At 38.3% G+C, this 15,002-nt stretch overlaps 1 protein-coding gene across 1 annotated transcript; it reads right to left on the reverse strand.

The window, feature by feature from the left end:
• Positions 1-2,014: 2,014 nt before the first annotated feature.
• On the reverse strand, positions 2,015-13,471 carry LOC116500177 (butyrophilin subfamily 3 member A2-like). The gene is made up of 12 exons (XM_032205093.1): positions 13,399-13,471; positions 11,765-12,115; positions 10,345-10,629; positions 8,825-8,923; positions 8,426-8,452; positions 7,374-7,400; positions 6,745-6,771; positions 6,252-6,278; positions 5,404-5,430; positions 4,241-4,261; positions 3,076-3,102; positions 2,015-2,556 (listed from the first exon to the last, which is right to left on the reverse strand). Exons 1-12 carry the CDS (start codon positions 13,469-13,471, stop codon positions 2,015-2,017), a joined length of 1,533 nt encoding a protein of 510 aa, XP_032060984.1.
• Positions 13,472-15,002: the final 1,531 nt, after the last annotated feature.

Raw genomic sequence — 15,002 nt, forward strand, 5'->3', positions numbered from 1 at the left:
TGTTTGAGATGTTGTGGCAGTGCAGTGAAGTTCCCATTGACTGGAAGAGTGGAAATATTTTAGAAAAGGTAAAAAAGGAAGACCTGGGGAACTTCAGGCCCTTCAGTCTCACCTCTGTGCCTGGCAAGATGATGAAGCAGATAATCCTGGAAACTATGCTGAGGCACATGGGAAATAAGGAGGTGATTGGTGACAGCCCATGTGGCTCCACTAAGGGCAGTTTGTGCCTGACAAATCTGGTGGCCTTCTACCATGGGGTTACAGCACTGGTGGATAGGGGAAGAGCAATTGCAAAGCATCTTACACTGTTCTTCATTATACCCTTGTCTCTAACTTGGAGTGACATGGATTCAATGGAAACCTAGAAGAGGTTTCAACTTTGTGTAATGGCCTCAGTGAAAGTCCTTGGCAAATGTTGGACTGCAAATACTTTTGTCTTTCTGAGACTCTCTCAGTGAAAGCTCCTAGCAGAGCTCTGAAACAGGCAAATACTGGACTCTGATAAGTGTCTTTTTAATGTGACACCCCTCATCCCATCAAAATGAAACGAAAAAGATGTAAACAGATGACATCAAATAAAAAAACAAGTGATATAACATATAAACAAGAGATATAAAGTTTATTATTTATTATTTATATATATTATAATATATTTACTTCTTCTTCTTCTTCTTCTTCTTCTTCTTCTTCTTCTTCAATTACATATATTGTAATATATTTACATATAATATATTCTTAAGGTTTAGCGCAATATTTCCATGTTCCATGAGACCTTCAGGCATTTAATCCCATGCTTTTTGTCCATTCTCTTGGTAGATGTCTTCTACAGATTATTAATTTCACCCTTTTGTCTCATCACATCTCTAAAACAGCTGGACATTATGTGTCAAACGTGAAGCTCCAATAAAGCATTGTGGTTTCTTTTAAAACAAGTTGCATGCATGTTGTGGTAAACTAGCTCAGCATCAAACAGCTCACTCTCTACAAGCAGTATTTAGGAATTTGAAAGGCAGAAGTTAGAAAATTCATGGGCTAAGATAAACAATCAAACAAACAAACAAAACAATACAATAGAAAATGTAGTGCTGTAACATGCAATTTTTCATTACCAGCTGACTGATGCCCAGTTGTATTGCCCTTTCAGGAGCTTGGAGAAACTGTCAAACAGTATTTGCATGTAAAAGAGAAATGCATAAATCTAAGAGCTTAAATGGGGGAACCCTAATTCCTTTTTCAACTGCACTAGTAATAGTGGATAATCCCTCTTTGGTGAGGCAGCTACTGGCCAGGGCATTGTTATCTCCATTCAGTTATCACAAGTGCTCAAGATTGCATGGATAAGTAGTAAAAACATGTTGTTATGGAAAAACAAACAAACAACAAACAAACAAACAAAAAACGTCACCCAACAATGTCACAGATCAAGAAATGACAGAGAAAATAACAGGACCTCTACAACAGCAGGAGGCAATAATCCTCTAATAATCATACTCATTTAAATGGATTACCTGAATAATCCAACATTTCTGATGTTCTTTTATAATTCAAACTTTGATTTTCTTCATACTCACTCTTCTTACAACATTCAGAAAAAAAAAAATAAAAATTAAGGATTTTGTTTTTCTTTGTCCTGTATTTATCATCATGCATTTTTCTGTGATTCTTTATGCATGCCTTGGAATTCAAATATATCCTTGACATATGCTCCACCAAAATGTAGTCATTACAGGCTTCTCATGTTCTCTTAGTTGAGAACAAATAATATTAAAAGATATTTTGCTTCAAACTTCACCTTTTTTTTCTCTACTTTTAGACACAGCATCTTTGCCTCAGTATTTACTTTTTTTTTTTTTTTTTTTTTTTTTCTTTCCAAGTTTTCTGTTTTGTTCCACAGTACTGCTCTCTGGATTTGATAAGAACTGATGTCCTAAGACATTGTTGTCTCTCCTCTAGTCCACTCTGACACATTGAAGAGAACCTTACCTCTACAAGCTATTTGATTCAAATTATCCTTCTACAGTGTCTCCAAAGGGACAGGGATTAAGACTGGGCAGATAACAGGTGTGACTACCCTTTCTTCTCCTTTAGGTAAAAATGGGTAAAATATTTCTGCATGTTCCTTTCCAAGGCTTAGAGGGATTTTCACTATGATATTCTTCTGCCCTGCTTCATAAAATTTGATTTGTGCTTCCTCCAAGTCCAGAAGCACACCAATCACTGAGTAACTCATACTCTTCTTCTCAATCTTGCTGTTTTCCTTGCTAGAGAATAACTCTCCCTGGGATCTGTGCAGAGCCCAGAAGTCCTCACCAGCATTTGTCCCTTCCTCCTCTTGCCTCTCTGTCTCCCTCACCACCCCTAGCACCCAGTCCTGCTGCTGGTCCACCTCCACCTCCCAGTAGTGTTTCCCAGCTGTAAACCCTTCCTTCCCCACCAGAACCGGGACTGTGGAGGGATTGCTCAGGCTTTCAGGCTCAGATGAGGTGTCCTCAACTTTTGGAGTCCCCGGCACTGGGAGCTCTAGGACTCGGCAGTCAGGATTCACATCAATGAACACTGGAGGAGAAAACAAGAAGAATCCAGTGAGCAGAGCCACTCAGGGACCTGTCTCTGTAGGGGACTATGGGCTGAAATCTTTGAGGGTCTGAGCAGTCCTGGTGTGATTCAACAAAGAATTGAAACATTCTCCCAAACAGGGCATGCAACAGTCACTGAGGAACCAACAGGCACCTTTCAAGCTCTCATAGCCATGTACTCTCTCGGGGTGTAAGTCCAGGTGACTCTTTCTCTCCCTTCACTCACTTCACAATAAATTTCTCTCTCTTTTCCATGTCACCATCCATCCTCTCTGGAATGGTGCCTATACCCTACCCTTTGACACTTCTTAGCAACTGCTTTTCTCAGTCTTCCAAATTGCCCATCCCACTGTCATTTCCTTTTAACCAACTCAGGTGACGACATGTCCCTGTGACTCCAGCTCAGCCTACCAGTTTCTAAAGTCATGGCATTGTCATTTCAGGGTAACTTGGACAGATGGAAAAACACTTTTCACACCCTTTTTTCCTGTTGAATTACCTGCATGGCTCCGGGCTTCCCAGAAATCTGCAGAAAGGTAAGAGACAGTAGGGTTTTAACAACCTATTAGTCAGTTAGATACTTGTATTGGGTTTACATAGAAAGGTTTTGGTAGTGTTGGACTGCAGGGATGGCTTCTATGAGAAGAGTCCAGAAGCTGCCCCATGTTATATAAGAGACGGTTCCAGGAGCTCCAAATGGCCAGTGCCACGCCAATAAGTAATGTTTTTAGCACCTCTGTGAGAGCATATCACTCTGTGAGACTGAGACACCAAGATCAGTGCAGCAGGAGGGCAGGAGGTGCTCCAGGCATGCAGCACAAGTTACCCTGTGGCCTGTGGAGAGTCCCCTGGTGGAGCAGGCTGTCCCCCTGCACCCATGGCTCCCACATGGAGCAGATCTCCACGCTGCAGCCCATGGAGGAGCCCCCGGTGGAGCAGCTGGCAGTGCCCTGGAGGAGGCTGTGGCCCACAGAAAGCCCCCAAAGGAGCAGGCCCTGGGCCAGAGCTGCAGCCTGTGGAAAGGAGCCCACACAGGAGCTGGAGGCTTGGGGGGGAAGCTTCTGCCCATGGGGGACCCATGTTGGAGCAGATCTTGAAGAGCTGCTGCCTGTGGGAAGGCCATGTAGGATCAGTTTGGGACGGATGGCTTCCTGTGGGAGGGACCCTACATTGGAGCAGAGGAGAGAAAGAGACCATGAAGGAGTGGGGGATACAAAATGTCATGGACTACTGTAACCCTCATTCTTCACTCCTCTGCACTGTTCAGGGGAAGAGGTAGAAGGGGATGGAATGGGGGGAAGGTGTTCTTAGGTTTTTGTTTCTCACTGCTCTAGCCTCTTAGTAATAGGTATTAAATTTCATTAATCCCCCTATGCTGTGTCTGTTTTGCCTGTGGCAATAACTGTTAGGCAATCAAACCTTGAGCCCTTTTCATTGTATTTCCTCTCCCTTTCACTTTGGCGAGGGGGAGTGAGAGAGCAGTTGTGGTGGAGAGCAGTTGTATGTTCATCTGCGCAGCTGAGTGAAGCCACCACAATACTTCTCAAACTAAAATAATGAGAAGACTACTCGTGTACAATTCATCTCTGATTCTCCATCAGTTTTGCCTTTTCTTCTCTTCACTCACAAATTCTTCTGCTTCTTAGCAGTTTTTAATGACTTACCCAGCTCAGCTTTCAGTTGACCTGGAAGGGAAAAATATTCCTGTCACTACATTTTTTTTTCTTTTTCCCTTTTCACAAAAGTTTTACTAAATAGGACAACACCAGAATACAGAAAAGGAAAGAATTCTGAAATCTGGTGAGAAACATTTTTATTCATGTTATTTCAATACCAGTGTCAGTGGTCCAAGGTGAAGAACACGGAGTTTATCCTCCAGATTCCATCAGCTCTACATTTACACACTAGACCTGGGATAAAGCTTGGCATGTCCTTTAGCAGAGAAGCTGGGAGCCAGCTGAGGGACAGCCGAGATGGGATCATTTCAGGGAAATTCTGATTTTATCTTTGTGTTTCAGTGTGCTCTCAGGAAAGTCCATTTCTCTACTATGTGTTTGACCCTGGATGTACCTGTGTGTCCTAATGGGTCTTTTAATAACATTGTCTGACTTTTTTGGAAGGAAAAAAAAATGTCTGGCTTTTCCCTAGAAGGGTTCCTCTACTTTGTGATGAGCTGTCAGTTTGTTTTGTGGACATCCTGGACCCAACTGAACCTAAATACAGCTCCCTACAGCTACAGGCCCAGAATTTTCTTACATTCCTGTAACATATTCTTCCAAATGGAGAAGGTCAAAAGTATAGCAGAACACTCTGCCTCCTGCCTAAAAGCCTGGTTGTGGGAAACTTTCACAAAGAATGATTTGTTTAGGTTGTTTGTTTGCTGCTTCACCAGAAGACATTGGAACTGATCTCTCTTGCTCTCTAGAAAAAGGATTAGCCCAACAGCAGTGAAGATTACTCCAGCTGCTTGTGCTTTATAAGCTTTCTAGAGCACATTCAAGTAGAGGGCTGTTTTAGATGACTGGGAAGAAATGTGGTGCATTTTCTCTAGGATAAAACCCATTAGTTATCTGTGTTAGTTATAGCTTTGTTGTGAAGTCTTGTGAGCAAAAAAGTGAGGCCTAGTCTAGTCGCAGTGTAAAGCAGCAGAAAAAGAACCCAGGGGGATATTTTTTAATGGAAGGGACAGAATCTCATAGGTGGATGTTTCACCTTATTTTTTCAGCTTCACATTCAGAGATGGCATAGACACACTCAACTGAAGACCTGGATTATTGTTTCTAAGCTTGACAGGAACATAACATTTATATAAGATGTTTTGTCTTACCAAAGTGGTCTTTGAGTTTTGATTTTGCTAAAAGAGAAGAGCATAAATGACTGATGTAAAAAAATGAAGGAAACAACAGCAAATGTTTGTAAGAAAGATAGTAGAAATATATCCCCAGCTGTTCATTCTGGGAACAGTGCATATAATTACATGGGAGACTTCTGTCATTAAACTTAGAATCATAGAACCACTGAAAGGTTTTAGTTAGAAAAGATCTGAAAGATCATCTAACTACAACCCCCCTGCCATGAACAGGGACACCTCCCAGTAGAACAGGTTACTCAAAGCTGCATCCAACCCAGTCTTAAACTCTTCCAGGGATGGGGAACCCACAACTTCTCTGGGCAACCTCTTCCAGTGCCTAACCACCCTCACAGGAAATAATTTCTTCTTAACATCTAATCTAAACCCACCCTCTTTTAGTTTAAAACCATTAATTATTCTTGTCCTGTAACTACATTCCCTGATAAAAAGTCATACAAGTAATTAGGTTTTTTTTGTTTGTTTGATTTGTTTTGTTTTCCTTCTAACATGGGAAGAGGGGAAGCATAGAATAAGAAAGCTGAACAGAAATTTGTAGTTGTTTTCAGGTGAAACCATAGGGAAGAGAAATAACCTTAGAGGGAGGTAAGTGGACTATGAGCAGGGCAATGGCACTGGTACAACAGTTCCTGCACATAGAGGCAGAGGTAAATATCATCCATACTTTTCCTATGTAAGCACCTCTGAAAGCATTTCTGAGAAGCTATTCAGACTAAAACCAAACTATCTATATAAAGCAGCTTATTTCATTGTGGCTTGACTGCATCCATTCTCAATGATTTTTTTTTTAAGAAAATTAGATTTACCTCTACGATTCGTGGTTTTCTCTTGTTCTAAACAGTTCAGCACATAAAATGAAAGAAATAACAGAAATGGAGTAGTTATTGGATGTGAGTTGGAAGTTAAAAGTTACTAAGAGAACTTTTGTACTTTATATATATGGACTTTCCATAAATCTTCACTTTAAACATGTATCACTTCTGTGAAAAACACACTTTCTTTTCAAATATTTTACAGGTTAGCACACAACATTTATCTTATTTTAAAAATAAATAAATAAATAAAAAGTAAAGTAAACATGTCAGATTGTGCTTGGAGATTTTCACAGGAAAATAATTCTTTTAGTTGAGTCTTGTGTCTAATTTTAAATGCGTAAGCACATTAAAGAGTACTATCAAGACCAATAATCAGACTAAAATCAACCAACAAAAAAAGAAACAGAAACCACCACAAACAGGCATGTCTTCAATACATAGATTTTATATGCAATGAACAACAGCAACAACAAAAACATCTTACCTAACATTGACTTCAGTTGTTCATTTTCTAGAAAAAACAGTACACAGATAGCAGTGTAATCTCTGTGATAGAATTGCTGAAAGAGCTCAAAAATGTAAATACACAAACTGTAAAACCATACGGTATATGTATCCTTGAAGCTTGGCTGCTTTCATTGCACTGTTAACTGCTTTAAGTAGGTGTAAGGCCAACAATATAACCCATGAATGTATCACTAAATTTTAACCTTATTTTATTTAGATAACTCATTTTTTTAAACAGGGTAGAAACAAGACATATTTGTGCTGCTGGTAGATATCTTCTTTCAAAACCTGTTTAAATTATGCCTTAATTGACCAATTTAAGAGGGGTATTCAGATGCATAGACACCTAGAACATTTGAGATGCCCTGGGATATCCCAAGTGACATGTAGGTGTCACTCTAAAAGAGCTCTGGTCTCTTATAGGTGAATCCGTGCTCCCAGTGGATATCCATTGAAACAGTGAAATTGGATATAGCATTGAAAAGGGCTGCTACTCCACAATTACTGTTTTGAAAATCAACGTGCATTCGAATATTTTTTTCCTGAATTTATGTCTTTCAGACTTCTGAACAGCCTAACATAATTTCAAAAGCAAAGAGGTTTTACCTTCTTCCATCTTCATCTTCATTTTTACTGAAAAACAAAAGAAATTGAATCATAATGGTAGTTATTCATGTAAGCTTCACTTACCTTACAACAGTGAAAATCATGTGTGAACAGAAGTAACTGATGTTCAAACTTTAATTTAATTTAACCTAATAATTTAAATTTCCCAAGGCTTCTTGTTCTTCCAGAGAACTTTTTTTTTTTTTTTACCTTGCTTCATTTTTAATGGAGTTCAACAACAAATAAGATAACATCTTGAGACACTCAGTCCTCCCTAGGTATCGTTTGTCACAACTGCTGCCCAACTAAGGTTCATAGACTGGGAATACATATTTTCTGATCAATGGATATTTTTTGATCAATGGATCAATGGATATCTCTAGCCTCAATTGCCAATTATATCAGGGAGCAGTCAGGGACCACCAGTACCTCAGGATACAATTGTTCATTCAATCTATTTGTTAGAATAGAGCCTGGTATGTTTATGGCATGAGTCTATTAGTTCTCAACAATAAGCAGTTTTTTTCTGTGTGACAGCATGAGCCCGGGGCTATTGCTAACAGGTAGTTTGACTGTGGATACTCAAGTATATTTTTAAGTACAGATATAGCTCATGAAAACCAACTAGACATAGTCAAAGAAAACTTGCTTCTTGCATGTAAAGTCTTCTGGAAGGCCTTGATTTGGATCCTTGAATTGCCGTTAGTTTTGGGTTTTGTTATTATTATTTTTTTTATCTTTTAAGGATGTGGAGGAATGATTATGATACCTTAATTAACTCTTGAATGATTAAACAGGGATCTTAGATATGATTGAGATGGCAGGGAATGCCAGTCAGCTCCTTTGAAGCAGGCTGTTTATAAGCACAGATGAAAAAGCTCGTGCAGGGTATTATTGCAATGTGGTACAAAAGTAAGTTGGAAAGTTATAAAACACTTGTCGATAACTAGGATTTCTAATTAGTCCCTTAATATTTATTCTAGTTAAATTCTAATAACACGTACACTCTACAAAGTATCATAATTGTCATAATCATCATCTTTATTTCTTACCTGATTTAATTGTTTTCTTGTGGTTACCTGGTTAACAAAACAAACAAACAAAAAATAAAAATAAAAATTCCACTATTTCTGTAGAGTAATACTGAGGGTAAACCGTCCCCTGTTTTGTGTTTCATGTCATCGGTTACTCTCTGGATTTATGTCTCCAATTACAGAAAGGGGCCTACTTGTCAGACCTGAAACTCTCTGACCTAAGGACATTCAATTTGCATTCCTCCTTGTTAAGCCCATGTGCTTTCCCACACCTTTTTTGTTCCATTTCCCGAATACAGTCATTAAATAATTACTGGTGATTTTGATTGTATGCTTTTGTTACAATCATAGATTTCAATATGAACTGTTGTGATATTTCTATACTTTGACTGATAAAACATGGGAAGAAATACTTACTTCTCAGCTTACAAAATACAGTGGAGATTAGGACCGTGATAAAACATAAAATTACCAGGTGGACAATCAGCCATTTTGAAATGGAGGGAAAGAAAATCTCTGTAAAAATGACCAAAACGAGTTGTATTGTATTAATGAGTAAAACATAAAGATTATTGTAACTCAGGTTGTAGCCAATACATCTGAGGAGATGATGAATTTGTATTTTGCTTGAATTTTCCTGGTAATGTTGCTAAAGAACAACATTCAGGAAGAATCAAATTCAAATTCAAACTCTCCCTCAGAAGTAAATTGGGGATATTCTTTCTGTGGGTACCACATTTGAAAGTATGAAGGAGATGTCTGAGATAGGTAGACAGGTTTGCACAGTTCATGAAAAAACAAAAAAGACAAGAAAAACAGCTGTACTGTCTCTCAATTTCTATTTTTGTTTTTATTTTTCCATGGGTGTGTTGTACTTCATAATAAACTGAGTATAAAGCAGGTGATGGAAAGAAGGAAGAAACCATCACCCCTGGGCAATAGAGACACACTCACTCTGAATATATCTGAGAAATTAATATCTGACACATCCTGCAAACTAAGATGCATAAGTCAGGAAGAATAACATTTAAGACAGTTCTCTATTATGTTGATTCCTATTGTCTCATTACAGGTATCTCCACATTCAGTGTTATATTATTTCTTAATGCCATTGTATAAGGGAGTTTACTCAATTCTTCAAAAACACTACGCTTCTCTCTAGTTCCCTTTCCAGCCTACACATTGGCTTTTGGGTTGGTGAAGTTCTTTTGGGGGTCAAACCCTATCTTGACACTACCTGATGCCTGTCTATATTCCCAGGAAAAAGAGATGTATTAAGTGCTACAGAGTGCAGGGAAGCATGACATTATATCCACCCTATAATGATTACACAGTAATGTACATGTTTAAAACAGCAAACATAAACACATAGAATAAAAATATTTATGAGGTATTGAAACTATCATATTAATTCTTCCGACTATATATTCTTATTATTTATTTTATTTTATTTTATTTATTTTATTTTATTTTATTTTATTTTATTTTATTTTATTTTATTTTATTTTCCAGCTATGGGCTATGAAACCTACATGTGCACACCTTGTTAAATTGCCAGGTAACATACTTCTGGATAATGAAATCCTGTGGAGCATTCAGCCATAGCTAAGGAAATATGTCCTTTTCAAATATGCATACAGATGGATTTTTAATTAATTTTAATTCAGCTCCAGTAGTTGACTGCCCTAAATCTGAAGAAGGGAACATAGAAAGTATCTGGGCCCTTCTTTGAAGAAGAAAATGATTTATTGGGTACAATTGATAGTTGTGTAGTAAACTAGAAATAAAGGTGTCGGAAGACTGCAGCTCTCATGAACTTTTTCCAGTACTCGTTCTGGGACTACTTTTTCAGGCTAGCTCACAACATAAAAACGGGACCTATATCAGTTTTTCTATCTTTTTAATCTTACAAACAGTTGACTATTGTGCTCACTCACCTGAAATCTGAATTCTGGACTCACTCGTTGTCTTTAGCAGATTATTGACTATCCTGCAGGAGACTTCCATGTCAGATCCGGGCTTTAGGTTCATGGAAGTTATGACTCTGTAAACGCCTGAAGGCATCATCATCATCTTTGTGGTTGATTGTTCCTTCCGCACCTGTCCTTGGCCATCCAGCCAAATCACCTCAGGTTTAGGAAACCATCCATCTGCATGACAGGTGAGGCCAATGCTCTGTTTCATGTAACTTCTCAGGGAAATGGAAGGCACACTACCTTTAGCTAAGGAAAAAGCATAAGAATTCTCTATTTCAAACACTACTGAGAATGGGAAATTGTCTGTTTTATAAGGACATCACTCATATTCAACACTTACATATGGGTGTATATAAATATATATTTGTATGGAAGCACATGGAAAGACTTTTCTGAATTTGAACTTTGACAGGAACTTGGGCCCTGAAGTTACTTGCTTCATGGTTAACAATTCAGTAACTTTCAGATTAAGAATAAAAACTGACTTAATGGAGATTATGGTAGACAGGGCTAGCTAGGGACTGCTATTCCTGAATGATGTTACCAGTGGAATGTATTAGAGGATTAAGCTAGTTATTTCAAATAAATTTCTACTGACATAGCACTAATGAAGTCTACAGAGAAAAATAAATAAATAAATAAATAAATAGGTCATAAAATTTATAATCAGGAACTCAGATGACTAACATGTAGTGTTACTTAGATGTTAAACTTTTGTTTCATCTCGAATTAGCTAAGAAGACATCTGAAAAATTTGGCTGCAACATGAAGTGTCACTACAGCTATTCAGCAGAAATTGGCTCCTGTGTAACAGGAAGAAATGTATCCAATTCGAAGCAAACCACATTAACAAAAGCTACCAGTGAAGATGGTGTCTATTAATGTACTGAAATGGAAATATGAGCAGTGAAGACTTACCCACTAATTTGTTTTCCTGCTGTGTACAAACAGCAAGGGAAGCAATGAGATATTGGGATGGAACCAATTGATTATACTGACCATAGAGAGAGCATGGGCAATAAGATCAAAAATGGTCAATTGCATGGTAGAAACCTAAATGTATCTGGATAACTGCAGGGTTCCCTGAACTCTAGGCTTCCATTGAGTTTGAAGGGAGGTTGTACTCCCAAGTCACATACAGGTGCAAGTGTTTGGCTACCTGAATGCAGGTATCTCAAGCTGGAGCTAAATCTTACCTCAAATAATCTGATGTAGGCATTAACTGAGAGAAAGTTAACTCAAATAAAACACATTCTTACATGAGAAGAGTTTATCCGTCAAATTATATTAAAATTATATTTTCCTCAGTCAGTGATGTATATATATGTCTCTGATCAGTGCTTCATCTTTGAATAAAATGAGAGAGAGAATTGCCACTGACCTGCTACTTTCAGTTCAATTAACACATCATGGTACTCATCGTTGAAAGAGACCACACAAGTATATGATCCCTTGTCAGAAGTCCTGATGTTCTTCAAGAGCAGAGACATGTTTCCTGCCCCAAATTCACTATGGAAGAATTCTGTTCTGCCTTGATATCTCTCATCTTGCTTTTCCTTTTGAGTTTTTCCATCATATGTGCTCACAGGTATTTTTTGAGACTGTTCATTAAATATCCACTGGACAGAGAATATCTCAGGAAAGTTCTCTGCTACCACATAGCAAGGCAGAACCACTCCTTCTCCGATGACTCCAATGACTGAACTATTAGGAGGATAGCTAATAAATTGATCTGTGTAGAGATAAAATAACAGTGGTTTTGTTTGCCCATATCACATTTTACATGGCAGTACATCAGAAAATGACAGACAAGTACATCAGATAATGTGGCAAAGAACTTAGATAAATAATGTTCATATCATCTGAGGCTCATGGAGTTTCAGTACATTGAACATGAACTTAAGTAAGTTCATGGCCATTAAGTGATGGCTATTGAGAAGTCATGGAAAAAAGGTGAAAATGAAAAATAAAGGAGAAGACTGTAAAAAGTCTCATACAGGATGCAGGATCTATCTAAAAGAAATACAAAAGTGGGATTCATTTGCCCAGACTATGGTACTTTCTATAAATTGAAGTGTCATAGGGTGTCTAACACATTCACATGGTGCTACGGTGCTGGCAGATGTGACCTGCAACAGATCTTCACTCATGTGAAGCAGTAGATAGAAGAGAGACAAAGTGAGAGACAAAGGGAGTTAGATTAAGATCCAGAACTGAGCACTTAAAAACAGACACCCAACCTTCCTAATCATCAACAGAACCAAAAGTGAAGCTTCCATCTTTGAATAAACTGAGATCTGCAACTGACCTGACTTCCAGTCAGTTATTTAATTGACTACATTCTTACAATAGTCCGTGGACATCTAGTCAATACTCCCTTCCATCCATCCTACAGTAGACAGTGAATCTGTTCATTGGTTGTGATAGAGTTTTTAACGCCCTTACCTGATGCCCTGATGTACCCTAGATACAGGACTGGTAGATGTGACTCAAGGTACATGTTGAGTCTGGAATTTTTTGGAGCATCAAAAAGCAAGAATAGAACTCTGCACTGTCTAAAATACCAATAGATTCCATTACATGGACAATAAATTGTGTCCTAGATGCTGAGCTTGCATGCCAACACCTACTTGTTGAGAATTAAGTGTAAGCAGATAAATCTATGAACTAAACTGAAAATCTTGGGCATAATTTATTTGGCTACACCTGGTTGTCTAGTACTGAATTACCCTGGAATATCCCACCTGGTATCCATTCACCTGTTTTGAGGGTTATAAGTCTCCTTCTGCCTGATCTTGTCTTCCAGTCTACACAGAGGTCTCAGACCTTAAGGTCTCAACCTTAACACAAACCAGACTGTACCAGGGTCATACTTGTGTATTTTAAGTCTCTGATGTCATCCAAGTTAAAAGGAAATAGAAGATGGAGACATTATTTTTTACTTTTACAGTTATGTGAACTGAGGAAAAAATTAAGCTGTTTGATTAAATATATTTGAAGTTGAACTATTTTTACCTGTAATTAGACATGATACGTGTTGAAAAGTCAGTATGTGAATAGCTGTCAACCACTGAAGGGTGGAACCCATCATCGTGCTGGTTTCCTAATCACCCACAGGACCAAAACTAAAGCTTCCAGATGAAACTCCTGTGTGACTCCTTTGCTCTCTTCACATGTTCAATGCAAAATAACAAGCATAAATGCACATGTAACACTATAGGAAAATACATGAATAAAGATTCAGACAATGCACTGGATGATGTCAAAGGCAAAGAAGATTGCAAGGCATCTTTGCTCTAGACATCTCCCTATTAAATTTAACTACCTACACTAAATGGTGCAAAAGAAATATACTTCTTGCCTGCTCTCTTCAGTTGTCCATACTTACCTTTGTCTTCCAGAAACTCTATTGCCTTCACCAACATATTTTTTTTCTTCCTTTCAGTTAGGTGTTAAAAGTATTTCATTTTGTCTTTTGATACTAGCAAACTGCTCTTTTTTAATTCTTTCTTTCTTAATGAAAAACAAAACAAAACAAAATAAAACTACCCCTGTGGATAAATTCCTAGGGAAAAAATGTTACTATACTAATCTCCCTGTTGAATTCCATCAGCATTTTAAAAAGAAACTTGTGATTTAATACATGTGGCTTTTTCCAGCTTCCTCCAAAGATCTTGATTTTCTAAGTCACCACTGAACAAATCCGTACTCAGCATGCTTACGGCATGCTACGTCAGGCAACCTGTTAAATCCACAGCAGTTAATTCAAGTATCGTTGTAGACGCAGGGGATTTTTCTTTATGGATTTAGTGAAAATATAATCTCTTACCTGAATAGTAAGAACCTTAAGACTTCTGTAGGGGGGTTGGTTGTGGTGCACCTTTGTCCTCATATCTTTATTACCACTGAAACTTGTGATTGCATTTTCAACATCCAATAGGGCTAGAGGGGCTTGACCAGCCTGATTGGGGAAAAGGTTAATGTCAAAATTCATGCTGAAGCACCGAAATAGCTTCATTCTTCCCAATTGATCTCTATACTGAACAAGTATAGAGATCAATGAAACAAGTGAAACAAGATGGGGATATTCCTCCTTGCGCTTCTATGCAAATTGGTTCTCTTAGCAACCATCATTTAAAATAAGACTTAGAAGTATGTAATGAACAAGTTAGTACATCATGTTTTCCCTTCCCTTCCCTTCCCTTCCCTTCCCTTCCCTTCCCTTCCCTTCCCTTCCCTTCCCTTCCCTTCCCTTCCCTTCCCTTCCCTTCCCTTCCCTTCCCTTCCCTTCCCTTCCCTTCCCTTCCCTTCCCTTCCCTTCCCTTCCCTTCCCTTCCCTTCCCTTCCCTTCCCTTCCCTTCCCTTCCCTTCCCTTCCCTTCCCTTCCCTTCCCTTCCATTTTCACCACATGCTTAAGTATTGCCCTCTGTTTGCAGACATATCTGGATCTTGCTAGTATTATGATACTATGATTCTATCATTTTTCTCTCACACAGGTCTTCTTGTGTCCTGTTCAAGATCAGGAAACAATTTAACAATTTCAGTTGAACTTTCTTCCCGTTTTTATACTTCAGCTTTCCTGACTGGTGGTCATCCTGTCAACAAGTGTTCTCAGGACG

The sequence above is a fragment of the Aythya fuligula genome, chromosome 32 (genome assembly GCF_009819795.1).
Source record: "Aythya fuligula isolate bAytFul2 chromosome 32, bAytFul2.pri, whole genome shotgun sequence".
NCBI classification, from domain to species: Eukaryota; Metazoa; Chordata; class Aves; order Anseriformes; family Anatidae; genus Aythya; species Aythya fuligula.